Here is an 18,652-nt window from a genome sequence, read left to right on the forward strand (position 1 = left end):
GTCACAATGAATGTTGGCATACAAGCATCTGTTTGAATCCCTGTTTTCCATTTTATTGGGTATAAGGCTAGGAGTGGAATTGCTTTACATTGTCCAGAAAAATTTAACAGGTTTATTTATATTGTTATAGAGTTGAACTGCTTGAAACTTGTTCACTGAAACACCTTGACTTGCATTAATGCTTTATGTCCCCGCATTTATATTTTAAAAATTCACACACAAATGAAAATGGAAAAGCTGCCAATACCTGATTTCTGTCCCCTATTTTCTATTTGCAATCATATACTTAGGTGCCTCTTGAACCCATGGAAAAAAGAGATCTAACGTTCAGAACTACCAGTAACAGGAAGAAGAGAATTAGTTCCCTTCTTTTTTATTTTATTTTATTTTAAAGAATGAAATGTTTCCCATCATAGTGGATTCTTAAGCACGTTCTCTGCGTATGTGGCGTGCTAGCTGGATGACTTTTGGCATAATTGTTACACGTTTGGCATGGATAGCACAAAGGTTGGTGTCTTCAAAAAGGCCAACCAGATAGGCTTCACTTGCCTCCTGCAAAGCACCAATAGCTGCACTCTGGAATCGCAGATCTGTTTTGAAGTCCTGAGCAATTTCTCACGCTAGACGCTGGAAGGGAAGTTGGCGAATCAGAAGTTCAGTGGACTTCTAATAACGTATAATTTCATGAAGTGCCACAGTACCAGGCCTGTAATGATGAGGTTTCTTCACCCCTACAGTAGAGGGCGCACTCTTGCGAGCGGCTTTGGTAGCCAGTTGCTTCCTCAGTGCTTTACCACCAGTCGATTTGCAGTCAGTCTGCTTTGTATGAGCCATGATATAGGGACCTCTTTACTCACCCTCCTTCTGCTTCGGCTGGAGCTCCGCTCGGTGAGCTGGAGGAGGTGCTGGCGTTTAGAGGGCACGTCAGCTGCAAACACAATTGAAAGATGGCTGACACCGAGGTTATCCCCCAACATACGCCCGTGAATTGGATTTTCATATATTACAACTCTACTTGCTCTATGGTTATTCTTTGACATTGCATTTTCCTTGTATATATTTCATTTGCTGTTGAGCCAGTAAGGTAGTTCTGTTCCTTTATTGTTATGTAATTTGTAGTTAGTTTAGCCACCGATTATTTGGGATTTTGCTTTAGGACTGCTAGCCTGTATGAGTTTGTTGGACTCCTCCCTGACCTATCTCAGTACTCTGACAGTAGGTCTTGAATCTAGTAGCAGAGAGCACATTTTTAGGAGTATGTTCTTTGGGAGATGCTTCTAACAGCTAATAATATTAACTGTGTAGTGTAGATATTATTTTTGGTTATATAGTGTGTATTTTTATTTTACAAATAAGAAACTGAGATCTAAGAAAGGTTAGATAAATTTCCCAATGTCACACTGGGTTGTGGCAAAATTTAGTTATAAAAGCTTATCTCTTAACTTGTAGTTCAGTGTTATGAGTATATGACTTTATACAAGGCTGTGTACTTGTGTTCTTGCTGAATTCTGTGTGTTCTCTAAATGCACTTCTGTATTCATTTGATAATTTTGCAGATGATCAAATGTCATGTTTGCATGTATTATTGAATTCAGAGTTTGATGTCCTTTGTACATTTTTTTCAAGTGCTGATTCATAAATCCAAATACATTTTAGTTCTTTTTTTTTAAAGAGCAATTCTTTTTCTTAAACGACTCTTTTATTTATTTATTTTTAGAGAGAGGGGAAGGGATGGAGAAAGAGAGAGAAATATCAATGTGTGGTTGCCTCTCATGTGGCCCCCACTGGGGACCTGGCCTGCAACCCAGGCATGTGCCCTGACTGGGAATCGAACCGACAACCCTTTGGTTTGCAGCCCACACTCAATTCACTGAGCTACACCAGCCAGGGCACATTTTAGTTCTTAAAGAGAACCTGAGCTATTAACATGTTGTGGTATTTTGTGATGAGGCTCTTTACAAATTGCATTCTCAAGTAGTTATTTTTCTTAGGGTGACTTTCTTTTCATAGGGTAAATGATATTCTCATTTTAATGTTAATTACCTTTTTAAAATGAGAGGAAAAGTACAGTAGGGCATGCTTACTATTTAAGGAACTCTTTGTCATAAGGTGAAAGCACGGAGGCTAGGATGCAGCTGGGTGGTTGGATGTCTGCCCTTCGAGTGTTCTCACAGTAACTGAATTAACTGAATTCCAGGCTGTTAGACCACCTGCAACAATATTTGGGTTGTAGTGAAGTGAGTGTGTAGCTTGTGGGCTCTGCAGTGACTTTAAGAGTTGATCATTTAGTTAACGAGATCAGATTAGTGTTTCCTAAGAGTAACAAGACCTCAGTGCCTATCCATTCATGTTGAAGTTTCCAAATCATTGCCTCTAAGTTCCTGGAATCCCTGGCGGTTTCTGGGCCTGGTCTTTATCTTTAGCCATTTTCTATCCCCTTCTGTTATAGGAATGCAGATCTATTCAGAAGGGCTGAGATAAATTAAAAGAAAAATACTGGAAATGACACACTGGAATGAAATTGGAATGTTAACATTCCAGTTCATAGTTGCTGTAGGGGCCCTTTGGTATGTAAATCAGATACCTAAGTCCTCAATTATCTGATAAGCCTTCTGCAAAATGTTAGAGATATCCAGGCCTATGCAAATGAGGAAACAGCCTGGTGGCTTCTAACTCATCATTTCTTTAAGTTTTATTTATTGGTCTATCATCTTGCCACTGCCTTTGAAGAATCAACTTCTTCCTCAGGCAGACAGGGCTGGTGAAGACGGGATTCCTTAGCAAACGTTATACATATATGAAGACTCGCCTTAATTAATAGTAGGGCTCAAGTCACTTATATATGCAAGTCACTAGTACATCCTTTGTGAATATAACCTTTTTACCTTCTCTGAAACAGCACATTGCCTGCCACCTTGTAGACATTCAATAAATATTTATGGATTTAAAATAAGTTCCATGTATTGCCTGAATTAAGGTTTTCTTTTATGAAGAGCAAAGCATTGAGGAAAATGAAATAGTGCTGTAATTGTCTGTAGTTGAATTTATATCCCTCCTCTTTTCTGCTTTACAGGATGTAAGCTTTTAAAATATTACTCTTTAATTAGAGAAAGAAGTATGCTTTGTGTTAATTTGGAGTCTGTCTTCTAAGGCTTTTTGCTTTAGAAAAGATTTAGCTGTGTTTGTAACTTCCATAGTTTATATTAATATGCAGATTTGCAATTAAATACGCATGGTCAAATAGAGTGAACACATTTGGAAATCCAATGATGACAGACTAAAAATGAGATTGAAAATATGCCAGTAATTTAAGTTAAATATTACACTTTAGCTTTTCTCCCACTGGATAGTGGGTTTTTTTTTTTTTTAATGTTAATCTTTCTTTAATAGTGATTATAGGAAAACCCTTTTTCTAACCCTTAAACAGTTGACCAATTCGAAGTACTGTCTGTGCACTGAGTAGCTAGCTGGTTTTGCAGTCAAAGAAAAGTAGTTCCCGGAGACTGGCAGGTACTGTTCCTGGAAAGTGCTTACCAGACACATCATTTAGCGGAATTGAAAAAAGTTCTGTTGGGAATGCCTTTGAAATAACGATAGCCTCACGAGACGTGTAGCTGGGATGCTGTCGGCTCTACAGCCATTGTTGGCAACAAGTACTAGACTGGTGAGTGAGAATGGCTCTGAATAGTACCTGCAGCAGGTCCAGGTGTTCTGCTAAAGCTGCACTGTTGATAGTACGTAGTCAGAATTTAGATTTTAAGGTTCACTAATCTTCCAGGGAATGCAAACTAAACTTCGTCTTAAATGTTTCACAGATGTGTCAGCTATTTAAAGGACACCCAGGAGTTTTAACTCAGTCAGTTGTATTACTTATTTATTTATTTTAATTTTTTATTGAATTTGTTTGTGTTATATTGGTTAATAAAATTATATAGGTTTCATCTGTACATTGTATTGTGTGTTTACAACTGTAAGTCAAGTTTCCTTCCACGATTATTTATCCCCCATTCACCCTCTTCTACCGCCCCTCACCTATCCCCGTTCCCTCTGGTAATCACCATACTGTTGTCTGTGTCTATGAGTTTTTGTTTTTCCTTTGTTCAGTCCCTTTACCTTTTTCACCCAGCCCTTCAACCTCCCCTCCCCACCTCCCAGCAGCTCTCAGTCTGTTCTCTGTATCTACGAGTCTGTTTCTATTTTGTTTATTTGTTTATTTTATTCATTAGAAACTACATTTAAGTAAAATCATATGGTACTTGTCTTTGTCTGACTGACTTACTTCACTTAGCATAATACTTTCCAGGTCCATCCATGCTGTCACAAAAGGTAAGATCTCCTTCCTTTTTATGGGTGCGTAGTATTCCATTGTGTAAATGTAGCACAGCTTTTTTATCCACTCATCTACTGACAGGCACTTGGGCTGTTTCCAGATGTTGGCTATAGTAAATAATGCTACAATGAATATAGTGGTACATATATTTTTTCAAATTAGTGTTTCAGGTTTCTTCAGATATATTCCCAGAAGTGGAATTGCTGGGTCAAAAGGCAGTTCCATTTTAAATTTTTTGAGGTAACTCCATACTGCTTTCCACAGTGGCTGTAACAATCTGCATTCCCACCAATACTGCATGAGGGTTTGGTTTACTCTACATCCTTGTCAACACCTGATGTTTGTTGATTTATTAATGATAGGCATTTTGACAGGTATGAGGTGATAGTTTTAATATGCATTTCCCTGATGATTAGTGACATTGAGCATTTTTTCATATGTCTACTGGTCATCTGTATGTCCTGTTTTGAGAAGTGTCTATTCAGGTCCTCTGCCCATTTTTTAATTGGATTGTTTGTTTTTTGGTGTTGTTTTATAAATTCTTTATAAATTTTGTATTATTGGCAAATATGTTCTCCTATTCAATGGGTTGTCTTTATTGATGGTTTTCTTTGCAGTGAAAAAACTTTTAGATTGATGTAGTCCCATTTGTTTATTTTTTCTTTTGTTTCCCTTGCCTAACCAGATATATCAGAAAAATACTGCTGTGAAAAATGTCTGAGATTTTATTGTCTATGTTTTCTTCTAGGATTTTTAGTTTCATGTCTAACATGTAGATCTTTAAGCCATTTTGACTTTATTCTTGTGTATGATGTAAGAAGGTAGTCTAGTTCTATTTTTTACATGTATCTGTCCAATTTCCCCAATATCATTTATTGAATAGACTGTCTTTACCCCGTTGTGTGTTTTTGCCTCTTTTGTCAAATATTAATTGACCATAAAGGTGTGGGTTTACTTCTGGGCTCTCTATTCTGTTCCATTGATCTATTTATCTGTGTTTATGCCAGTACCATGCTGGTTTGAAGACTATGGCCTTTTAGTATAGTTTGATATCAGGTAGTGTGATTCCTCCAACTTTGTTCTTTCTCAAGATTGCTGTGGCTATTTGAGGTCTCTTGTGGTTCTGTTGCAGAGGGGAGGGACCCCCAAGGAGGTATCAGGAAGTGCCAGAGGTAGTGGGACCAAAACTGCACAATAGATTTCTATACCCCCAGGTAAGGATAAACAAACCAGCCCCATGGCAAGGGACATCCCAAGCTGCAGTGGGGCTAGAAACCCTCTCCCCGCTTTGGATCATGGTGGCAGGAGAGGGCCCTTGCAGAGGGCATGCACCAGGCTTGTGAAATGTTTGGACAGAGAAAAAGACCCTCCTATTTGCTTCAGGAGCACATAGGATTTTGGACCCAGACTTTTAAATGGAATTGAACATGGACACTCACTGGTTTTTTTCCTTGCCCTTGCTTCCTGGGTCAGGAACCGGCTCATGAAGGCTGAGTCCCACACTGACCTGTGTGCCTCGTCAGTGGCAGCCCACGGGACGCTGTGGCTCCATGCAGCACAGCCTGAGTCCTGGATAGCCCCTTCTCAGCTCATGGATGCACAGGCCAGAATCCTTGCCGGCCTTGGGAGTGCAAACAGCTTCAGGCTCTGGGGGGCTTCCATGGACACAGCCACTGCACAGCCAGCTGTGGTGATATGGCAGTGACCCAGGGAAGGGGAAGAAGCTGTGGCAAGGCAATGGCAATGCTGGCCCCACAAGTACGCACTCCGGGGAGAAAGAGCCTGATGGAGAGCCGTTGCCATTCGTGTAAGTCTTGGGCCCCAGGAGGACAAATAAGAATGGAGCGGGGTGTCTGGACACCGACTCTGGTTCTGGGGGTGGCTGGCTTCTTTCTGTGTTTTATGGAAGAGATTGGCCTAGATCCAGGAAGTCCCCAGCTTCCTCCAAAATTGGGCAACATTTTAATAAAGACCTTTTTCCTTCCCCATCAATCTTTGTGTTACGCATGTGTATGGTGGCAGGCAGCCAAATCCCACTTTGTTCAGTAACAGTTCCATATAAGTTTTTGTAACATTTGTTCTGTTCTGTGAAATATGTCATTGGTATCCTGATAGGAATTGCATTGATTCTGTAGATTGCTTTGGGTAATGTGGACATTTTAGTGATGTTAATTCTTCCTATCCATGAACGTGGTATATGCTTCCCCTTATTTGTATCTTCTTCATTTTCTTTCCTCAATGTCTTAATAATTTTCCAAGTACAGGTCATACACCCTTGGTTAAATTTAGTCCTCAGTATTTTTTGATACAATTGAAATGGCATTGTTTTCTTAGCTTCCCTTTCTGATAGTTCATTGTTGGTGTATAAAAATGAAACTGATTTCCAGATACTTATTTTATATCTGGCTACTTTACTGAATTCATTTATCTGTTCTAGTAGGGTTTTTTATTCTTTTGGTGGAATCTTTAGGGTTCTCTAAAGAGAACCTATATAGTATCATGTCATATGCAAATATCAATAGTTCTCCTTCTTTTCTGTTTTTTTTAAAAAAAAGTATTTGTATCTCATATCTCTGCTGCATTCCCTTTATGTAATGCAAGGCTCAGTAGCAGTGCAGTGGCACTTTCTAATTGCCACCTCGCAGGGGGAGGTGCCTGGCATTTGGGTCTCTTCTTGCCTCCCGCGACTTGCCATTTACCTTGAACTCTTTATTTGTTGTTGTTTTTGTTTGATTGTTTTTCTTCATGCATAACCACATTACCTAAATTTAGAAGGAAGACAAATTTCTAGGAAGTGAGAGAAATTGATCAAGGTGATTTGAGATTTGATATCATAATATTGTCAACATTTGCCTCGTAGTAGTAATATAGAATGCCATTTTGTACTTGTTGAGAACATTGTGCTTTTTTCCTCCCTCCAAATCTTTGTGGAGGAAAAAATTAGAGTTGTTTTTTAACTTCTTAAGAAAGAAAATGAAAGTAAAACATTAGGGCAGTTACTCTAAATGAACTGTTTATACATTTGTCACTAGAAAACTATTTTTAGTTGAATAGTAGCTCGTAATTGTAGTTATTGTAGTTTATGGTATTTATAACCTGCTGTGGTTTTGAATATTGCTCTTAAGACTGTAGTTAGTGACTCACTAGATTTTAATTGCTAGGACATTTCAGAGAATGTGAAAAAGTTTCGATTGAGCCTAGGACATATCCGTTCTTGCTTTCCTCAAATTGCAATCAGTGACTGCTTAATGACAGCAAGATGCTTGAAAACAAGCTTTTAAAGTGTAGCTGTTACTAAAATATCATAATAACTAATATGTAAGTGATAGGTGCTTTTTTGCTGTAGAAACTTTGTGATAAGAATCTTCCACAAAATCCTTAAGAAAAATATAGTATAAAAAAGTAACTGATAAATGGAAGATATATTTTTAAATGGAATGTGGATGAGAAATAGACACACTTAAGGTTGGATGTGGTTATGTTTATTTAAATTCCTTGGGTTGCTTTTGGGCTTCGCAGATCAGGTTCTTTTCTTTCTTGACAAATGAACTATTTTTTAAAATATCATTTGTGTACCTCTACAGTTTGCAAACTAGTTTCTTTAAAAAAGTGGTATACCAAAACCCATTTTAATGCAAAATAAAGTTTGCACATTTGAGCTCTGCAATGTCAGGAAACAAACTGTGTATTCTAATTTCTAAATTACTAAGATGTGCTTCCAGCTGCCTCTGTTTATGTACAGCAGAGGCAGTCCCTGCAGAGCACTTGTACTGTTGGTGTTTCACAGAGCATTTGCCATTGTTTAGTATTGTTTGTCTCTGCATTTATTCAGTATTACCATATGCTGTGATTTCTAGACCAGCGAGACCATCCTGCAAGCTTAGACTTCCAAGCAGGAGCCCAAGTGAGCAGTGGGAAATGAAGCTGCTGTAAAATTCTGTGGACAGTATATATGCAAAATGCTTTTTAAAAATTGTACATAATAAATGGGAAAGCAGGTCACACCTCATTTTTTATAAAGTCTTTTCTACATCCATCTTTCAAAAGTGTGCTTATACTTGGTGATCAAAGGAGGCGTTTAAAAATGGTGTGGTGTGGAAATAATTTTAACATAACAGTTTAAATAATTAAACACTCATATTTATTTCCATTTTCTATAAATAATAGGGAATGTTTTAAAGGCCTATTAACAGCTAAATACACTTTTGGTCATTTCTTCTAATGGAAGGAACTGGATGATTGAGAGACGTGTGTGATACTATAGTTTTTGTTTATTCTCACCAAACTTTATGCCCAATTTTAGTCAGCAGATAAACTGCTTAGAGTTTTTCCTTTGCTGATGACCTTACTGGTAACTTCTTTTAGGGAGCAGGAACAAGTTTAGTTAACAATTTTTGGAAATAGAAAAAGGGGTAGAGAATGTATGGCTTCTGCAATCCAAAAAAGAGAGAAATTTACCATACCTTAGGAAATTGAAAGAGTTTTTGTAAAATGTGTAATTGAAATGCTACTTTAAAAGGGGGCGGGCATATGGGCTGCCTCAAATCTTAACATTGAAATTAAAGATAAGATTTAAGTTATCAAATATTTATTGTACACTTACTATGGATAAGAAAAAAACCCACTTAGGGAGTCGTAAGAATTTGGGATGAGATGATTGTTGTAACTGAATATTGGATATGGTTCTGAGTATCCTCATGTTTGAGAGTAAAAACATTTAAAAAATAGATTTTATGATTCTTTTGATTCAAAAAAGAGGATGTACAAGTTCTTGTAGAGGAAGCTTTTCAATATTCAGAATTGTTTCTTAGATCAATATTGTGTTCTCATTCTGACCTTGGGGAAATGGCAGAACGATACCATAGCATATTACATGACTTAGCTCAACTACCCTATACTGTGACCTATGACCTAATACATCATTTGTAAGTCCTTAACGATTAGCCAGTCAAATATTATACTTATTGATCTTTCATAGGATATTCATATCTATTATCTCACTTAAGTCCCTTCTAATGAAGGGACTAATAGTCTTTCTATCAAAACCATTAAAGTGAATATATACATACACATATTAAAATATGAAAATGGTATATATAAATTGTAAAAATGCTTCTGGATTATTTAAGATAAATATTTTCATGATGGCAAAGAGCTAATTGGTGGCTTTTATCCCCTATTATGTGTTAGGCTCTCTGGTATGCAATTTCCATATATTATCTCATTTAATCATCCCACCAACTTATAAAATAGGTAACTGTATTCTCATTCTAATATGAGACCTCATTAGAGAAGTAGGAAATGGACTTTGGAGAGTGGGAAGGAAGATGCTGGTTTACTAGGTGGAGAGACAGTAATACTTGGTAAGATACTTTTTGATTGTGTGCTGTTTACTGAGAAAGGTAATAAAACAGAAGAATGGGGGTTGTGTAAATGCCTATGAGTTCAGTTTAGACATGTTGAGTTTAAGGAAGGGAAGCAGACTTTAAAGAAGGTGGGTACAGCCAACAGTGGTAAGATTTTTGGGGGGTTTTTGCCTTGAATTTTTTAAAAGATTTTATTTATTTTTACACAGAGGGCTAGGGAGAGAGAGAGGGAGAGAAACATCATGTATGACTGCCTCTCGCACACCCCCGTCCTCCCCATTGGGGACCTGGCCCGCAACCCAGACATGTGGCCTGACTGGGAATCAAACCGGTGACCCTTTGGTTTGCAGGCTGGCATTCAATCTACTGAGCCACACCAGCTAGGGCTAAATTTTTAGATTATTTATTATATAAGCAAAGCTTTTTTATTGTAAGAAAAAATAAAGTATAGAAATTAAAGTATAGAGTAAAATGAAGAGATAAAACCAATAGTCCTACTGGGTTAACTGTATTCTAATTTTTTCCCCCTATTTGTTGTTTCTTTCAGAAATATGGCTACACTCACCTTTCTGCAGGAGAACTTCTTCGTGATGAAAGGAAAAACCCAGATTCACAGTATGGTGAACTCATTGAAAAATACATTAAAGATGGAAGGATTGTGCCAGTTGAGATAACCATCAGTTTGTTAAAGAGGGTAAGGAGTGTGGATGCCAACCAGTTTAAACCAGCAAGGAAACAAGAATTTAAATCTACCTTTAGAGTAATGAAAAACAGAGTATGGAATTTCCCTGTAGAAGATGATAGTGGTGTTTAAGAGTGGGAACTCCACTTCCACATGGGAAGAAAATGGACAGTAGCAAGCATGCTTTACTTTGGTCTGGGATCAACTCAACATTTATATGTGTGCACTCGATGATCTCTTTCCACTTGTTTCTTCTTTTTCTTCTTTCCCTCTTTTTCCTCCCCCTCCTCCTTTCCCTTTTCTGTTCTTTTGCAAACTTCCTTCCTTCCTCCCTCCCTGCTTCCCTACCTTTATCCCTGTCTTCCATGACCTTCCTATTGTTGCCATTCTCTCAGTCTTGGTATCTTCTTTTCTGGTGTATGCATCACCATCTTCAATATGAAATGCTAAGATTAACAGCTATCTAAGTAAAATATTTCCCATAAGAAAAAAAGATGCATTTTCATAGCTTTCCACTTCTAGTCATTAATGAGTATTTTCACATGTAAGAAACAGTCAAGGAGAAATGCAAGAATGGGAACAGCAAGGAATAGTTGAAACTTGATGGGAAAGAGATATGTGAGCATCTGGATAGAATCAGAAACTTGAGGATGAAGAGTAGCTTATTCACACACATTCTCACCTCTTGTCTCAGAGATTGAAATAACCTACTTCCATTCCAGGGTAATAAATCTCCTTATTCTCTGGATGTAATGCTCTTTCTCCACTTACAGCTAAGCACCGTGAAAGACCTGTCTACATTTTTTACCTTTCCACTTTCTACTTATAACCCATTGCAGTCAGGTTCTATGTCCACATTCATTGAAACTATTCTTGCTGGTGTTACCAATAATCTATATCAAATACAGGGGATATTTTTGTCATTTTTCTTGTAGCATTTAACTCTGCTCGCTGTCTTTTTGAAACTCATTCCTTCTTTGTTCTCTGTGACCCCATTTTTCTTGATGTTCTTGCTACTTCAGTGACTACTATTTCTTGAGTCTCCTTTGATAAATCTTCTGCAAGTTTCCTAAACCGTACATTTCTCAGGGTTTTATCCTGGGTTCTTCTGTCATTTTATGTATTTCTTGCCTGGATGGTTTTAGCCATGCCTAAGGCTTTCCATGTGCTAATGGTGCCAAAAATCTGTAGCTATAGTATGCTTTTGTTTTCTGAACTGCAGGCCTACATCTCTAACCAACTACTAGGCATCCATCGGTATGTCTTACAGGTGTGTCAAAATCACCATATCAGAGACTGAATGTATCATCCAAAATGTGATCACCTTTGTTTCTCGTCCTGCTTAATGGGTCTGCCATCTCATCTACCCAGCTGCCCAGGCTAGAAATCTTGGTTTCATGCTATATTTTCCAAGTCTGCCTCACTTTCCCACATTCATTCAGTGAGCAGATCCTTCCATTTATCTTTCTCTTAATCCTCTTCTGTTTCTTCTCTTTTCTTTATTATAACTGTCACCTTAGTTTAGACCCTCTTTTCTTCTTGACTATCTCTAGAGCCACCTCTTAGTCTTTTTGCCTAAATCGTTCTTGTCCCTTTCTAATACATCCTTCATGGTGCAGTCAGGGTGACTTTTTCCCCCCTGAAAGGTGATGTGAGCATGTTCTTCTTTGCTTAAAGTTCCCTAGTGACGCTGTATTGCTTCCAGAATAAAAACCAGACCCTCTGTGTGGCATTACAAGGTCTCCGTTAATCTTGCCCCTCTTATTTTCTAGTCGCATCTCCCACCATTTTATACACATATCCTAAGAATCAGCCATACCAGTTCACTTCAGATTCATCAGAGCTGGACACTTTCTCATTTCTGAGCCTTTATACATGCACTTTACACTGTCTGGAGTACTTGGATCCCTGTCTGCCTGCCACTGCACTATTCAGGATTCAGTGCTGCTGCCACCTCTCAGATAAAGCTTCTGAGTTTCCCAGGTAGTTTGTGCTTGCTTCTTTGTTTTATCATAGCGTCCTTTTATACCTCATCATAGAACGTAGCACATTTAATTACATATTTGTTATCCACTGGACTGTGAGCTCCCCATGTCCTTGCTCTTCATGTCCCCTGAGAGTTAGCCTTGAATAAATGTATGTTGAGTGAGTAGAATATTGATGTACCTTTTCATGTATCTTCCACTATCATAATTGGTGTAGAAATGTTATAGCAGGGGCATGAAAGCATGCTGTGGAAGTTTCGTGAGTGTTGGAGAAGCTAGATGCGGAAATAAAGCCTGCCCTCAGATAAAGGAATCAGGATCCTGACAGCCGGTGTTCTTGAGGAACTAGAAAACAGTTTGAGCACTTATGGGACCAGATATTGGTTTGCATTGGAATAGAGGCTCCTCTAGACTTTTTCAAAGTCACGCATCTGTGCTTGTCCCGCGGTGATTGGTGTGGTAAGGATTTGGAGATTAGAGATCTGCATCTCCCATTCACATATTCCCATCCACTTTCTACTTAAATTCAGACTTTGGCAGAGGGTGGTGAAATGTGCTCTTCTTGCTGTCTCTCTGAAGGTATTGTTTTCTTTGCTACCTGTGTTTGGGGATACCCAGTGAGTGACATTTAGGTTTAATTAGTTTCAGTTAAAAGAAAAATAAAAGAATATTGACTCCTACACTTACAGTGAATGCTAGCAGTCTGTTTTATTTTTCCAGAGCTTTTTGCAGTTGGACTTGAATTATTCCAGAGAGTCTGAGTGCCTTTAGATGCAGCATACATACTTCCCACCACAGCAAAGTGACGCGGGAAGAGGAAGAGGAAGACAGGATAGGGTCTCTAGTGGCTGAAGTAAAGATATTGGTTAATACTTATTTTTCTCTTTGCTGTTTATAATCTTGTGAATGTATATATTAAAGCAATACATGCTTACTATAGGAAATTGAGAAACTACAAAAATGTATATGCCCATAAAGTGGGGGAAGGGTACACATCCATAATTCCACCAGCAGCCATGTTAATACGTTGGATCATTTTCTTTTAAGTCTTCTTTCCCTATGCATCCTTCACACTTTACTTAGGATTTAAAGAATAGTAATAAAACAAGCACGAACATATCCACTAGCCTGCTTAAGAAATTGAATTTTGTTAATGTAGTGTGATCCTAAATCTCCCTTTTCCTTTAGGAAATGGATCAGACAATGGCTGCCAATGCTCAGAAGAATAAATTCTTGATTGATGGGTTTCCAAGAAATCAAGACAACCTTCAAGGCTGGAACAAGACCATGGATGGGAAGGCAGATGTAGCTTTTGTTCTGTTTTTTGATTGTAATAATGAGGTAATACACATATCATCTGCTCACATGGGTTTTAAGCAACCTGATTGTCAACTATACAGAAATAGAAAGTGGCTTTTAAAATATATATATGTTTATTGATTTTACAGATAGGGGAAGGGAGAGAGAGAGAGAAACATTAATGTGAGAGAGAAATGTCACTCAGTTGCTTCCCATTTGTGCCCCAACCGTTTGGAATACAGGACGATGCCCCAACCGGCCGAGCCTCACCAGCCAGGGCCAAAGTGACTTTTTGCTGATATTTGCATTCTGTGTTGGCAGCAGTGTCTTTCTGAACTGGAACATTGGATGGACAGAACAGCACTGTCTTGCCGTTGGAGTGCTGCACACTCAATGGCATCAGCAATCGTGGACCTAAAATTTGCTTTTTTTTCAAAAGAACAATTTGTTTTGCATTGTTTTTAAGTAGGAATTGACTTGTACAACAATGTTACCTGATAAAGCTGCCCCCTAGTACTTCTTAGGTATGAGCTGTTATCAGAAAGTATCTTGCCTTACGATAGTTGTTCACTGGAAAAGAAGCACACATTTCTGGGAAGTTGAGAAAAGTTTCTGTTTTACAGAAACATTTAAGATAGCTGATTTGTCTTCTCAGAGTAAAATGATCTTGGAAAAAAAAGCAGGAAAGCATTCTTTTTCTTGCTGGCACTTTTAATAACATACTTAGACATACCTTTGAATAACTAAATTAATTTCTTGGAGTCATTTAATTAAAAGGCCTGTTTCACACCTGTAAACGTCATTAAATTAATGCCAACAGCCTGAAGGAGTAAGAATCTGAAGTGCTGCCCTGGTGTGGCTCAGTTGGTTGGGCGTCATCCACAAGGCCAAGGGTGGCTGTGGGTTGATTCCCAGTCAGGGCACATGCCCAGGTTGCTAGTGGTTGGGAGTGTAAGAGAGACAGCCCGTCCATGTCTCTATCTCACATCAATGTTCTCTCCTTTTTCTCCCTCCTTTCCCCTCTCTCTCTTAAAAAAAAAAACAAAACTGAAGTACTGCCTTGAAGGAAATTGGCTGGTCGAATTGCAAATGTCCTCTGGTAGAGGGACTTGCTGAAGCCTTTGAGTTGTTTTAAAATGTAACTGTCTTCTTCCAGCCCCCAAAAATATGTTTTCACTTATTCTTCAAAGTTAACTTTAGAGTGTTACCATAGCTTTATAACCAAGGAATGTTTATTCACAATTAAAAGGGGTACTTTATTACAATGCAAATATGTTGATTTTTAAATATTTGGATATTTATGGGATTATTGAAAAGTAAGCAAAAATAGAACAAAGTTTGAGGCCTGTAATTCATACCTAATAAGTTAATAATAATATATCCTAGCTGGAACCATACACATACAGATCTTTTTATTGCGGTTTGAAAACAAATACACAGGAAAAACTGAGTCATGAATGAATTCTTATTATGCTCTGTACTTATTTAACCTAGTTTATATAAGTTGAACCACATGCTTAAATTTAAAAGGACTTTATATGTTGATTAATGAATTAGACACATTTGGTTTAATGCAGGTTTTTTCTTTAACTCTTAAAATTTCATCCTTTTTTCGGGTTAAAAGAATGGCAGATTCATATCTCTCCTTTTTATTTTGTCCTTTTCAAAATAACTTTTAATTTATTGATCTTTTCAGATCTGTATCGAACGATGTCTTGAGCGGGGAAAGAGTAGTGGAAGGAGTGACGACAACAGAGAGAGCCTGGAAAAGAGGTACTTTGCAGTTTTTACACAATAGCCACCTTGGTCTCAGCTTGCAACTTGAGTAGCAGGCTAAACACTTGCCTCGTTTGGTCCGGAAAGAGAAAACGCCACGCTTAAATATGTGAAGTGGCTCACCTCAGATGCTGGTACGGGAATCGGCCGAGTCGGATCCAGTGTTTTCCTCTAAGCTGTCCTATAACATGGGGGAGGGTGGATAGAGACTTAGAACCTTGCAGTATGTCCTTTTTTTTGCAGAATTCAAACCTACCTTCAGTCAACAAAGCCAGTTATTGACTTATATGAAGAAATGGGGAAAGTCAAGAAAATAGACGCTTCTAAATCTATTGATGAAGTGAGTATCTCTAGCCTGCCTTAGAAAAAAGTCAAGTAAAAATGTGATGGAGGGGTTAGGCAGGAGAAAAAAAATACTGTGACAGAATAGTTTGCTTTTCAAGACACTGGAGACTAAATGAAAAATTAGGCTTTTTCTCCTTTTTGAGTAGAGTCTAAAATGGATTTTACAACTTCAGACTTGTTCTTTCTAAGAAGTGGGTGGTTTATTAATTCCAAACCTCATTTCTTAAACACTGGAAAATTGGCACTTTGAGACTATGATTTGGACCATGATCATTTTTTAAAAATCTGTAATGTGCATGGCAAGTCTTGTAGCTCAGGAGCCCCAGGCTGCCTTCATCTCTTCTATTGCAGAGCACACAGCTCCAGAGATGCAGGGTTTCCGTGACTCAGGCAGTAGTACTGCTCTCTCCCTCATGAGTCAGCTGTCTCTAAAGTGTGGTTTGCAAGCCCTCAGTGCCCAGCAACTGTTTCTAGTGCCTTTTAATTCACCCAGTCTTTTCCTGATTTCCTGAATCTTCTTCCTCTGGACCTTTCTTTTTTATTACATGGTCGTTTTTGGTTTTTTGTCCTTTACCACTTTCTATAGCGGTGAGGTAATACATCAGAAAACTTACGTGTTTCAGAATCAGAACTAGGAAGATAAGCCACTTCTATTTTAATCAGTTTTGGGTAGCTGATCAAAAAGTTTTGTTTTGTCCTAAGAACACTAATAAAATTGAATGCAGCATTTTCATAATTTTATATGTATTATTTATGGTGTTATATTACTGTCTAAAGTAAAATAGATGAAAATAAGAAATCCTAATGTGTTTTTTGATGATCTATTTTGGAAATTAATATAAAATTGATACATTTTAAGGCTATATGGTATTTTAACAATATCTGCTTTTAAAATTATAACTCTTCCTTTATAGGTTTTTGATGAAGTTGTGAAGATTTTTGACAAAGAAGGCTAACTCTAGACCTGAAAGCATCCTTGAAATCATGCTTGAAATATTGCTTTGATAGCTGCTATCACAATCCCTTTTTAAGTCAATTTTAATGTTTAATCATTACATCACAATTAATGGCCACAAAGTATGTAAGACAAATTAAATTTTTTTATCTTCTTTTTTTGTTTTGGTCACAGGAGTAGAGAGTGAATTTGGGTCTAATTTCATCTTAGCTGTGGTGCTCACAAAACAAAGAAGGGCATTAGCTAGTTCTTTGTTTTTATTCAATAAGAAAATCCCTTTTATAATTTGTGCCTTCTGTGAGCAAAACCTTTTGGTATGTGTATATCCCTTTAGTAATTACAATGTGTCAGGACTGGGGATCCTGCATTTTCTCTTTTTCTTGCAGGTTTTAAATTTCCGACCTGTTAAGTAAATTTGTGGACCAAATTCCAAAGGAACTTTTTGTGTAGTCAGTTCTTGCATAATGTGTTTGGTAAACAAACTCATAAAATGAATTGCTAGAGGTGTTTTAGTATTTATCAAATAACTGGCCATATCCTATAGAAAGGTAAGAAAACTTAGGCTACATTTTCCTACAGCTTGTACAAAGCCATTTGACAGGGCATAGTTTCTGCTTCCAGGGATCGGGATGGGGCACTGGGGTTCAGAGCCTGACAGAGTCGTCAGCTTTACTCTGACATGAGTCTGAGGGCAAGGGGCAAGGACCACTTCTGATGACATGTGCTCCTCACGCTCTGTTATATGGTGTTAGTAGTGATTAAGTTGATCTCAACAAAATTCCCAGCAGTGGAATCTTGAAATGCATGTACTAGATTTATGGTAAAATGAGTTCTTTTTGTTTGCTTTCCAGACTAAATATAATGTTAGAATAAAGTAGAAGAAATATAATGGTTAAATTCCCCATTTGTATTTTATTTTTTTGAATATTTTTCCCATAGTTATTTGTTTAAGAAGATTAAAAAAATCACTGCACTTTGGTCAGAAAAATAATAAATATATCTTATAAATGTTTGATTCCCTTCCTGGCTACTTTTATTCAGTACATTCTTATTTTTGGCATCATGTTGAAGCGTGGAAAGGTATAGAATAAAAAGGGCTATAGAGACCAAAGAAATTTTTTCTTAAATCTATTCTTCCTTTAAAAATTTCTGAGAAACTCATTCTCTCCTTCTTTCTGCCATCACCAATGCAAAGTGGTATTTAAAATGCTTCTCATCTTCAGCACATACACTGTTTGGTATACAGGGTTAAATTAGGCAAATATTTTGACTTTGTATAATTATTAATATAATTAAATTTTTATATTTAAAGCCACTGGGAATAATAAATAAGGACAGTTTATAGATATTCTTATATAGGGGTGGGGCTAAGGTTTATACTTGTTTGTATGGAAAAAGACCTGTAGGTTATGATTATTACACTAGCTTTATTAACTCTTTCACATACAACTGTAAACCCACTTTTGCCCACCCCTGTAATATAACAGATTTATTTATTTCTATGGGTGTTATGAAATTCACTTATTAATGATGAATTTTCAAACATACTTTCTCTTATAAAAATAAAGTATTCATAAGTGCTATAACACATTAGCCACCAAAATTTGTATTGACATTATCTTGGTTTCTTGGAAGAGATTGTAATGAATTCTTATCAAGTGATTTGGTCCAGTCAGCACAGCCCTCTGTACTGGGTAATTTCATTAAGCAGCTGGAGTATGAAGCAAGAGTAAAGACCTAAGGTTTTGAGTGCATTCCTACTCACATAAGTGAAGAAACGCATCAGATGGGGATCTAAATATTTATATTGGTATCGTGAAAGCAACCTTAATTTAAGGATTTTAAGAAGACTGTTGAGACTAGGTGCTTTGCTTACTTTCATCAAATATCTTTCTGTGGCTTCATAATTACTAA

General features: G+C 37.4%; 1 protein-coding gene and 1 pseudogene across 1 annotated transcript in view; one reads left to right on the top strand and one right to left on the bottom strand.

Moving 5' to 3' along the window:
* Positions 1-17,750, top strand: part of CMPK1 (cytidine/uridine monophosphate kinase 1) — a 29,435-nt gene extending 11,685 nt beyond the window's left edge. Inside the window, exons 2-6 of the mRNA XM_024571051.3 lie at positions 10,244-10,390; positions 13,552-13,704; positions 15,359-15,435; positions 15,682-15,778; positions 16,698-17,750. Of these exons, the coding sequence (XP_024426819.2) occupies positions 10,244-10,390; positions 13,552-13,704; positions 15,359-15,435; positions 15,682-15,778; positions 16,698-16,739 (516 nt within the window). The 3' untranslated portion in view covers positions 16,740-17,750. The remainder of the gene's footprint in view (positions 1-10,243; positions 10,391-13,551; positions 13,705-15,358; positions 15,436-15,681; positions 15,779-16,697) is intronic.
* Positions 98-1,128, bottom strand: LOC112314475 (histone H3.3-like; annotated as a pseudogene).
* Positions 17,751-18,652: the final 902 nt, after the last annotated feature.

This window comes from Desmodus rotundus, chromosome 3 (assembly GCF_022682495.2).
Source record: "Desmodus rotundus isolate HL8 chromosome 3, HLdesRot8A.1, whole genome shotgun sequence".
Lineage (NCBI taxonomy): Eukaryota > Metazoa > Chordata > Mammalia > Chiroptera > Phyllostomidae > Desmodus > Desmodus rotundus.